We start from the raw sequence: 15,023 nt of genomic DNA, 5'->3' as shown, positions 1-15,023 counted from the left end.
CTCTCATCAGTCTCTGCTGCTTTGTGCCCACATGAATGTAATCATCAGATACACTGGAGTTATATAGAGAGCAGTGTGAAGGATGCTGGAGCTTCACAGTACGCTCTGATATCTACCTTTCATTCATCTTTTCTTTAAGTCTTTCTTTTCTTAACACGATCCACTTATATCACAAAGACATTTAGGTCCATCTCTCATCACTTTATATTTAGGTATTGGTCTGGTGTATGTCACAGTGATTATGTGTCCGAGACTTATTATACAATTTCTCAGGAGACTTATCCAAAACATCCACATTCCAATTCATAAAAAAAAAAAAAAGAAAAAGATTTCTGTATTCAATTTTTTATTTTTTGAACTTCCATGCTATTAACCATGATTTGGATTAATCTTTTTAGGCCTAAGAATCGAGTCACCGCTCAGATTTTTCAAGAGAGTATTTATGTACGTTTTTGTTTTAAATGCATCAACTCTTCTACGGATACACCTGGCATCCACACTACTCCTGAGTTTTAGAGCTGCTAAAACAGAGAGTTTGGAAACCTTGCTGTCCCCGTCTTAGTTTAAAAACTCCGGGGCTTCGTTTTGGTCGGAAACACAGATGTTTGAAAACGATGACGTAGACACTCATCTACTTGCTGATTGGGTCTTTTTGGTCACGATGTAGCCTTCGCTGATTCGTCTGGTTTCTGTCACATGACCCCCTTACGGGAGAAATCAACCAGCACAGGTCTCAGCTACCAGTGTAGAACACATCATGGATAATCACAGCTAGAAGTTAAATTCTTATGCTTGTGTGGATAGAGATCCTCTTAGTTTAAAAAACGTAATTTTCAAATGAAATTGTCGCAGTATGGATGTAGAGACCCATGGGACGTTTGTTTTTAGCTCCTCATGAGGTCCATGCAACCTCCAAAAATCCACCAAAAAGAAAATATTTATTACTGGTAGCATCAGTCTCCAATGGAAAAAGAAGAGGAGCCAAAATGAGTTGAACGAGTGTGAGATTCAACATTAAAATCCCCTTGTGGCTGCATCAGTGTCAAGGTTTGTTGAATATTCATTGATGCAGAAGATTTTACAGATGTCACGGGAGGAATGGGGGGGGGGTGCACTGCATCGCATGTCTTCAGTGGCTCAGCAGCACACGGTTTGTTAAAAAGTGTAAGCTGTTGCGTATGTGCAGTAATTTACCGAGTGTTTTCTTTTTTATTATTATCCGGCTTTATCCTGCTGCCCCTGTTTTTATATGCGGAGTTCATCTGTGCTGCATGGACAGACTTAATGTTGTGCATATGATGATAGCTGTCCGTGACCTAAATCTGACTCGACACGGGGCTTTCATCTTCTTACAGGACAGGTTTTTGATACGTCTGTGTGCTGCAAAAGATCAAAAATGAAGGGATGTGTTGTGGTTTTTATTCCCTTTACCCACTTCTATCCATCTATTTATATCTATTTATATATTTCTTTCTTCCTCACTACACACTAATCACACAACATTAAAATCTGTTGGTATAATCGGGGGGGGTAGCTCAGCAACAGGCCTCATTACATTGTTTCCTGATTCCATGAAAAACATCAGATTTGCCATCTGTTTGTGTGTTAAGTGCTTTACAGGATCATTGTAATGCACATGCACACATTAGAGCGGCTGCGGCTCAGGAGGTGGAGCTTTTGCTTAACAGAAGGTCGGTGGTTCCATCCCTGGCTCCCTCAATCCACATACCGTGGTGTCCTTGGGCCCATACCATTTTTTTCCCTCTGCTATTCTGATACCTTGACTTTGTGCTTTCAATGCCAAGTAAAGATCCAATACCAGTGCATTTAAAAAAAACAATAACATATAAAACATATTTCTAAGTCTAACCCTGTATGGAAGTGATGATGTCTCCGCCCATGTTAAATCCTTTGACCTTGAAGTGTTGCATATGGTGCATATGGCATTATACTTGTGGGACTTTCCAGTGTGAAAATGTTGCCAAATTGCACTTTAGCTTATAAGCTGACATTTTGGCTTCTGTGAATTTAGCTAGCTGGCTCCGGCCATCTTCTTCGCTGTCCTAGAAACAAAACTTGCCAGTGGCAGTACAGCACAACGTCTGTTCTGAAGCAGCAAAGAAGAAGTGATTTCAGGGGGAAAAAGGAAAATCGCACTTTTATGTGGTTAAAACTCATGCAATTTGAAGACGTGATGTATCGGATTGGTGCGTCAATTTGCACACTCGTCGATGCCTGGCTCTGCATTTTCAGCAGTAATGGTGACATATTGATGTTAGTATCAGAACATCTCGACTAAATTGCCCCCCGACAGCTGTGGGTGTGAAGGATGTGTGATCGACCAAGTGATTTGTGTGAATGTGTGTGCGGGTGGGTGAGTGTGACTTGTGCTGTAAAGAATTTTAAGTGGTCAAAAAAACCCAGAAAAGGGCTACAGTCCAACTACCATTTAACTGCATTTGACTGAGAAAACTCAAAATTAAAATAATGAGGATGAAGTTTGTCGCTCTCAACCACAATTGTGTTAATGTCGAGTTTTGAATGCATGTCTTTCTCAGTATAGGCCATAACACTTGATAATGTTGCTTACATTATTCAGATGCCATTAACTCACTCTGCTACAGATCTAATGGTTTAAAGGGTTGGCACAGCGGTCGTGCCGGACCAACTGTGTGGCCTATTATATAGACAACATAAATTCTCTGTAATCACTTTATTTATTGACCATTACATGCACCATTGACTGTTACGAGATTAGCAGGAAGATATAAAGATATAAATGTATAAAGAAAGTGAAAATGGGGAGATAGACTTAAGTAGTTACTGAGGAAGAGTGTGTGTGTGTGTCAAGGAGCAAGAGGAGAGGGACACCGAGCTTTTAGCGAATGTTCAGCTTGTTCAGCCCTGAGGCAAATAGCACTCACACAAATTCACACATCCAGTCCTCCACCTGTGACTTCATACATCATTGTATCCTCCACTGTCCCGGAGTGAAAATTACTACGACGGGAGAGAAAGGTGTGTGTGTGTGTGTGTGTGTTTTTGAAAAAAACCCTAATGGCTTGCACCCTTGTACAGTGTAGTGATAACAGATGATTTTGGAGGTGTGTGTGTGTGTGTGTGTGTGTGTGTGTGTGTGTGTGTGTGTGTGTGTGTGTGTGTGTGTGTGTGTGTGTGTGTGTGTGTGTGTGTGTGTGTGTGTTGGCAAGACCACAGGTTAGTGTTTTGTTTCCACTACAACTCAGAAACATCATAAATCATTTAGACCTTTATTGACATTAACAGTGTTCAGTGGCAGCTGAACAAATTCAAATGAAACTTATGACCCATGAACACAACATTAGTCTTTGGTCTGTTGTAAATGTAGCTGAACATTATGGATATATTTATCCTCTTTCAGTCAGAGAGGAAAAGTGAGAGTAAAAAATGACTGGATATGAGACATATCCCCTGAAGCTTGTCATGTATATGCCACTGCCACACAGCATCTGGTCAGGTCATGGTTGCATTGGTCAGTTGGTTTTGAAAATACAGAACAACTCTCTTAATATTTGTGTGTCTGTCTCTCTCTCTTTCTCCTGTAGTTGTGGCAGTGGAGCCACTGGTCCGAGGCCTGAAGAAACTCCCAGAAGATATTGACTGGTCGTACTCAGGTCTGTGCGAGTCCATTTTTAACCTTTTCCATTTCCTGTCCTTACAATTGTAAAACCGGTTGTCATGTAACTCTTACGCATGCGTTGCACAGCTGACAGATTCACAGTGTTTTCAGTGGTAGGTGGTATTTGACAGGAAGGTGGATTGTTGAGAGTATACCTGTGCAGAGAACTTGTAAAAAGGCAGCAACAGCTCTGTGCAGTGAATAAAAGAATAAATGCAAAGTGAAATACATTGATCAATACATAACAGTACTAAAGCTACAAAGAAATATACAACTTGTTACAGATTGTGCTTTGTGGGTGGTGTTAGTGTCTTGAAGTCATCCATTACAGTCACATAGTGTATCTGACAGCTCTATGGGGATTTAATCAGCCAAGCACATCTAAGGCACAAGATACATTTCACAAATACAAATGTATTTCTTTTTTCAGTGTGACAAGCATACCAGCATTTTTCATGAGCAGTCTTTTGTTCCCAACCAGGAGAGTGAATGTGTCCCCATGGGCCTGCCTAGAGAGAAAGCGCTGCACCCAGCATGTTTTTACAGGGCGGTCTACCTCTTTTTTTTGCGTGGCTAGTCCAAATACTTCTTGTTGAAAATCTCTGGATTTCAGAAAGGTGCTGATGTCCTCACTGTAGCTTCTTTTTATGTAACCAGTCAGATGACGCAGGACTCGTCACCTTGTTACCCAAGAATATAGAAGCTTGTGCTGGCCGCGTCACAGCAAAGACATTACAGCCTGTTTGAGGGAGTTGATCGGCCTGACACTGAATGCTGCTGTTGGGTGTTGGGCTTTTTTCATCAGTAAGAGTGTTATTATTTGTGGAGTCATCACAGCACGACTCCTTACTCTGACAGGTTCAACAATACAAAATACAAGCCCAAATGTCCTCCAATTGGTGCTTGATGTGAAAAATGAACAATGCTAGTCTACCATGAAACGGCTGCGATGATGCGGTGATACAAATAATAATGACGATGATAACAACAACGAACGCTAAGGCCGCTTTACAAACCAAGGACTGAAAATAATAGTGAAAATGGTGGCTGAAGGACAAAAGTAGTTTTTTTTTTTTTAAAGGTGTCCAGATATGGGGCATTGTGGATCTCTGCTGGGAAAGAGTTCAAATGGTCGGGGCTGCTACACTGAATGTCCTGCCTCTGTAGACTTTCAGGCTTGTACAGGGGATAGTGAGCAGAGCGTTATTTGAGGACCGTAGGTTCCGTGATGGAGTGGGGCGGAGAAGGTCAGACAGATACTTAGGGGCCATTTATCGGTGAGGAGGAGGATTTTGTGTATGATGCAGGAGGGCTTGATTCGGGTGACAACAATGGCAGCTGAGTTCAGCTCATACTGCAGCCTGTCCAGGTGCTTGCTGGGTACCCCCGTACAGAAGGTGATGAAGGCGTGGTGAGGGTCTCTGATTGCTGTTCTTTTTCGATTTGAACTGTACATGCAACACATGGAACACAAAACTGTTTCTCTAAATGACTCCAATTGGCCTCTTCAACCATCAATCATATAGGAAGCTAAAGGTGGGTTGTTCGGGTTGCCCTCTGCGAAGAAAGCCCAAGAGACTGTCCCATCGGCCCCAACAGTCTAATTATCACATAAACTGAAGAAATAATCTATTAACATCTCCCGAGGGAGCTCGAGCCCAGATCTGCCTCGGAGCATATGGTTAGATGACATCAGCTAACCCGGCACGGAGCCCCTGCCGCGCTAAGCTGCGGTCGGACAGAAGCAAAGAAGGTAATGGTCCCAGAGGGAGAGATTAGCTTCTTAGTGGCCAGGGGGAACGAGGATGAGCGATCTGGCTCAACAAGTCGTCAGTGGGCTAAACACAAAGCTATTAAACTTATTAACCTGCACCCCAAATGGATTGCTGGGGACAATAGACACGAGTGACTGAAATTGTTGTTCCCTCGACACCCAAACTGAACTTGACAACCACTCTGTAAGAGATTCAATCCAATTCTAATGAGTTGGGCCTGAGGATGGGAGTTAATCTGTGTGTGTGCGCCTGCCATAACATGACATGCAGTGACATTTTGAGCAGCCAGTCACAGTGTTTCTTGGCAAATGCTGTTGTCCAGTAAACTACATCCAGTATTTGGCTCTGTTCTCTCAGCTGCTCGAAGGGGAAGCTTGCCTAGAAAGACACACAGTGACATTACAGTGTCATGGAAACAATCCATGTCGTCCATCTTTTGATACACACTATGGTTCTGTGTGGAACAGAGCCAGAGTGGAAGTGAAGCAACTGTGCTTATATGAACTTGTTAATTGAACATCCATTTAAAACGAACTTGGCGCACAGCGTTTGTGTGAAACCTGTTCATGAGCCAGTGCAGTGACTCAGGCCAGATTCACCCACATGCACCCAGGGATGCCATTAGATTTTGTTTATGTGACTTGTTCCCACTCATATTTGACGAAGCAGCAGGAATATCAATAAATCCAGTTTTGCAGCTTTTTTCCCTCTCTGTCAATCTTTACAACCAAGTTTGAGACACACACACACACACACACACACACACACACACACACACACACACACACACACACACACACACACACACACACACACACACACACACACACACACACACACACTCACACACACACTCACACACACACACACACTGTTTGTCCAAGTGTAATTGAATTTTTTGGTATGAAAGATGAAAAACCTATCTGCTATAGAAATTGAGATTTTTCCATCATTGGCTCCCTCGCATTTCCTTCTTTCTCTCTTCCATCTCTCTCCCTTTCTTTCTTTCTCTCTATCTTTCTACATGATATTCAGAACGTCTCAATTTTCCCTGTGTTGCAGTTCATCACACCTGAAGGCCTCTCAGTGGCAGTTCAGTTGGATTCACTGTAACTTCAGCCATTCTGCTGTGTGTGTGTGTGTGTGTGTCAGTGTTGTGTGTGTGTGTGTGTGTCAGTGTTGAGTGTGTGTGTGTGTGTGTGTGTCAGTGTTGAGTGTGTGCATGTGTTCACAATCTTGTTTTTCTGACCAGCTCTGTTACGTGCCCTGCGTTGTGCACTGAGCCGTGAGTAAAAGCATTAACATTTGAAAGAGGCGCACTTCATTGTGAGGCACCGTGCACAGCTTTTTAGTTAGGTCAGAAGTAGAGGGGGACAAAAGGAAAATAAAGGCAAATAAAAGAAAGAGGGGGCCAGGAGAGTGAGAGGGTGAGTGATGGAGAGACGGAGAGTTGAATTTGAAAAAAAGAGCCCCACAGTGAAAGGACGAGAGAGGTTTTAAAGTGGGCTAAATCAAAACCTTTTCAAATTGCTTTTATTTAACAAACTGGTTGTACGATTACATTTTTTAATAAAGGTTAAAACTCATAATTCAGAAAAAACACAATCACATATAAAAGCTATTTCACATCTGTACCATACATATAGTTCACAACAAGCCAATCAATCATCATCATGCAGGATAAAGAGTTAATTATAGATCAGCAGTGAATGGTGGGGGGAAGGCACATGTAGCAACAAAGTCCTTTTGTGCGATATACAATCTAAACTGTGTGGAGCTAATGAATTGATCCGGCTCCGATCTGAGAGACAGTTTTCTTTTTTTCTTTTGCTAACTTGTTACAATTCGCCATATTTAAAGTCTTAGGAGAAAGGCTCAAACTCAAAAATTAAGATGCAGGAAATGCAGTTAGATGTCTGGTTCGTTTTCTTCTTTTTTTTTCTAACTTGAGTGTGTGGATGCCTCTTTCCATCGCAGCCTGACTAAATGGCTGAAAGCAACAAAACAGACAGAAAATCTCCGTCTTCCCATCACTATAATTTCAGAGCGCACATACAAATCATAGGTCATAGTACTGCTAAATTTGGGTGTATTGAAAACCGGAAGTTATCTTAAAAGAGCCGAAACTCCCATAACTATAATGAACAAAATCTGAGAAATAAAAAGCTCACAGCTCTTCCAATCATCATTCGGATTTCATACTGTCATGCCTATAGTCTGTATCTTTAGGCAGCTTATTTATTTCTCGAGCAGTTCATGATCTAATATCTCTTACACAAGCCAAGAAGACTCTGTAGTGTTGGTGTTTGCCACACAGTTGAGCATATCACTGTGAGCATGAAGTCCTTAAAGTTATTATCTTTGGGATTTCTGTTTGGCAGTACTCTGGTAATCGTGGTAAATACCACATGTGCCAGAATTCTGGAGGTAAGAAAAACTCTTTGAGCATCTTTTTGTGAAGCAACTAGTGTGTCTGTTCTAAAGTGCAGCCAAACAAACTCACATATTTGAATGAAGAATTTGTTCAGTGATTGCCACGACGACGCGGCCTCATGCTGCGCAATGTTTTTGCAGTTGTAGTTTTAAAGCTGGAGGTTTGTTGTTGCCCGAAGCTCTTCATCAAACATCTCACCGTGTCTGTGCTGCAATATGTAAAACTATGAAACTGACAATTGAATGCAGTCACATGATCAGTTCTTGTTCGGTAGATGGACTAGTCACACTCAGCCCTGAACTCTGTGACAAACAGTAAACCACCCTGTGCTTTGTCCGTCATGGTTTTAAAGGGAAGTGCTTTAGCATGAGCTGTTACTTAATCCAGCTGTGATTACATTACATTAGTGAGCCTGTATCAGTGAGATACAAAGTTCCAGACCAACACTATATGCATTGTTTCCTTTTAATCCCGTGTGCACACTGAGGCCATTTGAATCCTGTGCAGGAATGACCACTAACGATGGAAACAACTATCATTTTATTTTAGAATATAGGACCAGATGGTGAATATCCCTTGTATGTTTGCAGGTCTTCTGCACAATTTAAGTTACCAACTACCAGTACATGTTTTCAGGTGTTAGCGTCCACCAGCGGATGTTAGGGACATAACTTCAGTTGTGCACCTTAGCGTGATCAAGTGTTTTGGCCTCGTAATCAAGGATACAGGCCGAACGTGAGGGTACGCTGAGGCTAGAGGTAAATCAGACTAGCTACTGGCTTGTATGGCAATACTATGAATATAAATTATGATTGTGAATATATTGAAATTTAAGATTCATAAAAATGTTTAAGAATGTCTCTGTAAAACTGCCTTTTAGTTGGATTGAGTTATTAAATTTGCTACGGGTACAGATTTGATCTTTTTTTCGCATTGCAGATTTCACAATTATATTACTTATATCCACACCAGCATCCACTTTGTAGTACTAACTGTACATTTACTACAGTACAATGAACAGTGCAGTAATAACTGTACATTTTGTACTTGTGTTTATGCATGAAACATTCCCTCCTCCTCCTCCTCCTCCTCCTCCATCTCCATGTTGTCCTCATCATTCCTCTGCTTTGTCTCTGAGGGGTTCCTGGGATCCTTCTGCCTGGAAGACACCCCCCAGGTCCCCATCTGTTGTGTGTGTCTGTGTGTGTGTGTCTGCGTGCGCGGGCGTGTGTGTGTGTGTGTGTGTGTGTGCTTCTAGCTAAATGCAATGAGATGGGATATATTTTTCAAAGCATAGTGTTCAAACGCCACAGCAGAACTACACATACTCACTGGACTTGTACTGAGATTTTTTACCACCACTGCTTCTTCTTATACCTTCGTTCTCCACCTCTGTATCTGTGTCTCTCTTTCTCTCTCTCTCTCTCCTCTCTCTGTCTCCTCTCTCCTCTTGATCCAACTAAGACATAGCCGGGGGCCATTCAGGCTTCAATACTCCCCGAGCGCTTTATCTGGAGAACACACACACACAAACACACACACACACACACACACACACACAAACACAAACACACACACACACACACACAGAGACATGTACAGATTTTAAATAAATGAATACTGCCTGTTCACATAAGTTGGTAAAACCCCGCCGGTGAACCGTTTCCTGATGCTCTTAATTATGGGATTGGAGAGAAAAGTGGACTGTGACAGACGCCAAACGCTTTATATGTTCACATTTCGAATCAGATCACAGCCTCGATTAAACGGTGCCGTAGTTTCCAAGAAAAGACGTGTCTCTGCAGCATTAGTACCAGCAGCTTCTCCTCGCCGCTCCGTCATCAGGATTAGGCTGATATGAATAACAGGAGAGGCTGTGTGATGGCTGCGTCTTCCCAAACCCCGGCAGAATTCTTTATGTAAAATTCATGTTCACCACGGAAATGCAAATCTGGGTCATTGTGCGTGTATGAGCAGTTTACATTCGTAGACTCACTTTGCATGTATGCATTCCGTGTACATGTCACTCTGTTTTAGATAAAGGGAAGATAACAGCGGCCGTTTCCAAGATGCTGTAGCTGCAGTGGTTGTGTTCAGACTCACATGAGTAGTGAATGAAAGAAAGCACATAGCTCATACATGTCAGCTGGCGTTAAAATGCATTTGGGGTCATAAGATAGAGCTTGACCTCACAAAAGTACAGGTGTGAATCAAAGTGTATATACCTGGGTCGGGTTTGGTCACGTTGGCTGGGCCTGTACTCAGAGAAAAACATGGGGCTTGGGTCGGATTCAGACACACAAAACGAAATGTCTGTTGGATTCGGGTTGTGCGCCGCAATTCTTTTCTCGTGCATGGTCCAGGCAGCCCGAGCGAGTGAATGCACCCAAGAGTGAATGCACCCAAGATGTATTGTGGAGGGAATTTGATCCGATTGGCCGAACCAGCTCTGAAGGTGGTCAGGGACTCGTAATGCAATTGTGTTGTCAATCAACATACAATTATGTGGAGAAAACACAAAGCATACCTCACATTATTTAGGAAAGCTGTGGATGGAGTAAAGATGAGACCAATGAAGCAGTCACAATATCACAGCTTCACAGATCATCCATCCATCACCCTCTATTCTTCTTTTTTTCTTTGAACCTCAACATATGAAAGGAGGATGAGACAAGATCTAAGTCTCATGTGGACACTGGTTGTCTCCCCTACTTTCTCAGAAAATGTGAGACAAAGTTGGCAACAAGCTGGTAAACACGCTGTCGTAGCTTTAGCTGAAGAGGACACAGATATTTTCTGCGAGTAAAGCGAGGATTTTTTTTTGTTGATTAGGGTGGTAAGAAACTCAACCACGAACGAATATTGTTATGTTTCTGCAGTGTGTAGGAATAAAGGCTGTCACCTTTTTTTCATAAATCAAGTTTGAACGACTTTGACATGTTCAAAAGTCGACAAACAGCCTCACTTTTGTTCATTAATTAGCCGAGAAATTAAACTTTCTCAAGCCACTTCTCTGATGCTTTGGTTTCATGTTCGTCTGCTCAGGATTGTTTTGCCTGCCCGTGACCTCAAAACAATATAACATTATACTGACTTACTTTACTGATAGGTCAATAGGTCAAGCTGATAGTGATCGCCCTCTGCTGGATCAGCGGCGGCAAAGATCTTGGCGTGACGGGCTGCCACGCAGTATTGTTACCAGCGGAAACTGTGCTAGGATCCTGTTAGCCAGATAACGTAAAAATACTGGCACTGCTGATTCCAAATTAATGTCACAAATGATACAGACGCATTCTCTTTTCAAATTATGAGTGAATCAGCCAGGGAATAAAGCTGCTGATGACTAATTGGTTGATCATAATACTCACCACGTCGCTAATCATTCGTGATTACCTCACACACACGACATCAGCGCCCTTGTAAGTAATTTAAAAGTCGAATCAGCCACTCTACATCATCCCATGGGTTATGTTTTGATGCATATTCATTGTGGTATTGATCTGTCTTTCTGCTGGAAGCCTTTGATTACTCTTTGTCATTTTTTTACTGTCATATTATTAATTGGAGGGTTTCAGTGTCTCATAGCTCTTTGTAGAGGCTTTTACACCATGACTTTGATCCCAGTTATCTGAGTGTCTCCCAGTCAGCTGTCTGTTTGATTGTGTCCCCCCCCACCCTCCTCCTCTGTCAGCTCATGTGTCTGCTGTTTCCTTTTCTGTGGATATTCGTGCGCTCACCCCACAATAACCGCTCTCTCTCTTAGTCACCAAATACTTTAGGCTGGCTGCTCTTCTGCTCCAGTTGTTGCTCAATCTGTGCGGCTGCTCCCAGAGCCTTGTAATGATGCAGAGGTGTGTATGTGTGTGTGTGGGGGTTTCTGTACACAAATACACACTCTGTGCTTCCCATTTTCTGTCCTTGTTTTTCGCTTGCACCAGTGGGTAATGAGTTCAGTGGCTGTAGTTTCTGCATGCTGTCGGCCCTCCTCTGACCATGAGAGGAAAGTGTGTGAACAATGAGTACCTCAATATTTAGGGAAGTCTCCATTGCACGCTCATGTTCACTAACATGGCCTGTTTAAGAGCTCTACAAACATGGGCAGTAATCCGTAAACCTAAGTGTACATAGCTCTGAGCATAACTCAGCCCTTTGATAGTCTTGAACAAATGCTAAAAACTGAAGAGGGTACAGAGGGGGTAAAGGGGGGCGAGGGAGGCCGGGCTGGATGTTGAGTGAGAGTGTCATTGTCGTGACATTCTCAGGCCATTAAAAAATGGAGAGTGACACACATTCTCAAGGCACCTCTTCCTCAGAGGGATCTTTAGAAGTGCAGGACCTTTCCCCTTCAGAAGTGGGCCTGGAGTGGCCATCAGGCTACATCCACACCACTATGTCTTCCTTCAGTATGGCATCCACTCTGCTATGTATACATCCGGCATAACCCACAGTGCTCTGGAGTCCTAGAGCGGCTAAAACTTGGAAATGCTGTGTAGCAGACATGATGTGTAGGTTACATTAGATCAGATTCAACTTTATTGTCATTTCACTTAGTAAAAGTACAACGAATTGTAGATCAAGGTGCTGATGAGGCAACATTTACAGGTGAAAGTTTGTGTCATATGTTGTAAATAAACATGAAAAAAACACAGATATAAAAGAGCAGCAAGGAGAAGTATTTACAGATATGGCATATATGAGTATGTACAGATGCAGTGAGAAGAGAATCTTATCTAATATAAGATAATATATGAGACAAATTGCTTTGTAAGATTGCTAAATAACAGATAACAGACGTGTAGGAGAGCTTTTATTCAAGCAATCTGTTGTAAATCGACTTAATTAACTTGCCCACATTTGATTAGAGGTCGTTAACTTTAACATCAATTTTATGACCTAGACACATCCAAAAAGGTTGACTGTGTATCGGCATCATCCTTTGAAACACTTGCCGAAATGCCGAATTTTTTTATATTGGGTAAGCAATGGGAAATTAAAGTCATTAATATGTTTCATCGCAGTAACCCTAACCCTACAGTGATATTATTTAGTGTACAGCTCATAAATGTAAGTGAGCAGCATCTCTTCAAAGAAGGAGGGCCATCGCAACAGGGTAGACGAGGCAGGCAATTTACATCCACAACAATGAGAAATATATCTGTGAACCACTTCTAAATTCTATGATCGGCTGCAGGAGACGGCAACAACACCATGGTCTGAAACCTCCTAATGAGGCCCCATGCCATTAGCTTCCTGCCAAAAGCTTCATCATTTTAGAGCTTGGTTGAAGAGAGAGGGGGTTTTGTTTAATGTAGGGTCCCCTAGGATCCCCTCATTCCCTGGTCCTTTGAAAATCTCCTGTACAGAAGCACACTTTTTTGTGCAAGTAAGTTTTATTTCGTTTCTTAACCTTCATTCTGTACATTTAGACGTTAAATCGGTGTCGAGAGGCAGTCTGCCGTTGTTTGATATTGAACTGAGAAGCTGCAGTCTGGTCTCGGTCATGTCTCACTCCAGAGAGTTCCCCATGTTCTCGCGTCTAGACGGAGCCATCAGAGATCACAGGAAGAGCATACTGGGGGCATACGGGTTTTTTCTTTTTTTTTTTCTTTCTGAATAATCTGACAGGTCTGATTGTCAGATATGGTGGCTGCTGACAGGCCGTCATTACCATAGAGTAGATCTCACTGAGCGGCTGATGTGAGAGAGTGTGTGTGTAGTCCTTTCTCTGCCATACATAATAGATTCATTTAGTAGCTCAGATCTTATCCGCTTCAGGCTCACTCCATTATGTCAGTCATTGTGTGTGTGTGTGTGTGTGTGTGTGTGTGTGTGTGTGTGTGTGTGTGTGTGTGTGTGTGTGTGTGTGTGTGTGTGTGTGTGTGTGTGTGTGTGTGTGTGAGCGCGCCCCCATGAATGCAGAGATGCTGCAGACTAAAAGTGACTGAAGTCTTCTTTCACACATGAGGAACATTTCTTATTCCTGAGCTCATTCGTCTGCTGTGTTGAAGATTTCCTGCAAACACAAACTGATTGAAACACACATGACAGCAGCTGTGGCAGAGCAGTGCCTCTTTAATTGGTAAAAGTCTACATTGAATATTAATGTGTCAGAGAATTGGATGATTAAAACATTTTTTGGGCCTCTACTGTACACAGTGGATGTAGTGCAATGTCGAGATTATCATTTGAAGTGGTTAAGCAGACATATGCAATATATGCAGTATATTTATCAAACCAGAATGTCACATAGGAGGGTGCATACCCCCTTCCAGGCCATCAAGATCCATTAATTCTTGTCTGAAAAATCAAGGAAAATGTCAAATTAAAAAAACAATTTTGGATCTGCCCCCTGATCCGGATCCACATCAAAATTCAAAGGATTTTCCCCTGTGTCATGCCCCACCCCTCCACTCTCCAAATTTAATGGAAATCGGTGTAGTTATTTCTACATAATCCTGCTAACTAACAAATATACAAATGCAGATGAAAACATATCTTCCTTGCTGGAGGTAACAACGATTATTTGCCATCAGACAGTTCCAGAAGATTTTTTTGTTTTGTTCAATCCTCTGCTTTCATGAATCATGTTTAATCACCAAACTCAGTTTCATTCCATAAAACATTTCAGCTACTGGGAGACTCTTGACAGGATGAGGCTCAAAGGAATAACCAGGGTAACTAAACTGGAGTTACCTCTAGCAATCAAAGCTGCTCTGCTCTCTCTCTCTTTCAACAATGGACGCATTTTTTAAATCAGACTGGGTAAAAACAACATCATTTAATCTCAATTTGCATATGGAGCGGGTAACTGAGATCTGGTCACAAGTGGCCACAGAGGCTCACTCTAAACACAATTCAATACGAGGTGTGAACACACAAACACAACACTGTCCACTTGTGATTGGATATCTCAGGACGGATGTCAATGCCAGGTCTGAAGAGGGTCGATGTCAGCTCTGTTGTTTTGATAGTGTTTATGTAAAAATGCTACAATAGGCGAGTTTCAGTAGGAAGCAGTTGAAAGTTGTTTACAGAAATTCAACTAATTCCCTTGTGATGAACTGATTCCTGATTTTTTACGAAAAAACGCAAAATCATTTGGTACTGTTTCTTTTTTTTATATCATTATAAATTCATTATCTTTGGCTTCTGGGCG

General features: G+C 42.1%; 1 protein-coding gene across 3 annotated transcripts in view; it reads left to right on the top strand.

Annotated features, from left to right (window-relative positions):
• Positions 1–15,023, top strand: part of ptprz1b (protein tyrosine phosphatase receptor type Z1b) — a 64,956-nt gene that overhangs the window by 19,090 nt on the left and 30,843 nt on the right. For all 3 annotated transcript variants that reach the window (XM_034577826.1, XM_034577827.1, XM_034577825.1), the window contains exon 2: positions 3,585–3,653. In XM_034577826.1, coding sequence (XP_034433717.1) covers positions 3,585–3,653 — 69 coding nt within the window. The remainder of the gene's footprint in view (positions 1–3,584; positions 3,654–15,023) is intronic.

This window comes from Hippoglossus hippoglossus, chromosome 23, assembly GCF_009819705.1.
Source record: "Hippoglossus hippoglossus isolate fHipHip1 chromosome 23, fHipHip1.pri, whole genome shotgun sequence".
Classification (NCBI taxonomy): Eukaryota; Metazoa; Chordata; class Actinopteri; order Pleuronectiformes; family Pleuronectidae; genus Hippoglossus; species Hippoglossus hippoglossus.
The sequence above is the reverse complement of the archived record's forward strand: the minus strand, read 5'-3'. Positions and strand labels throughout refer to the sequence as shown.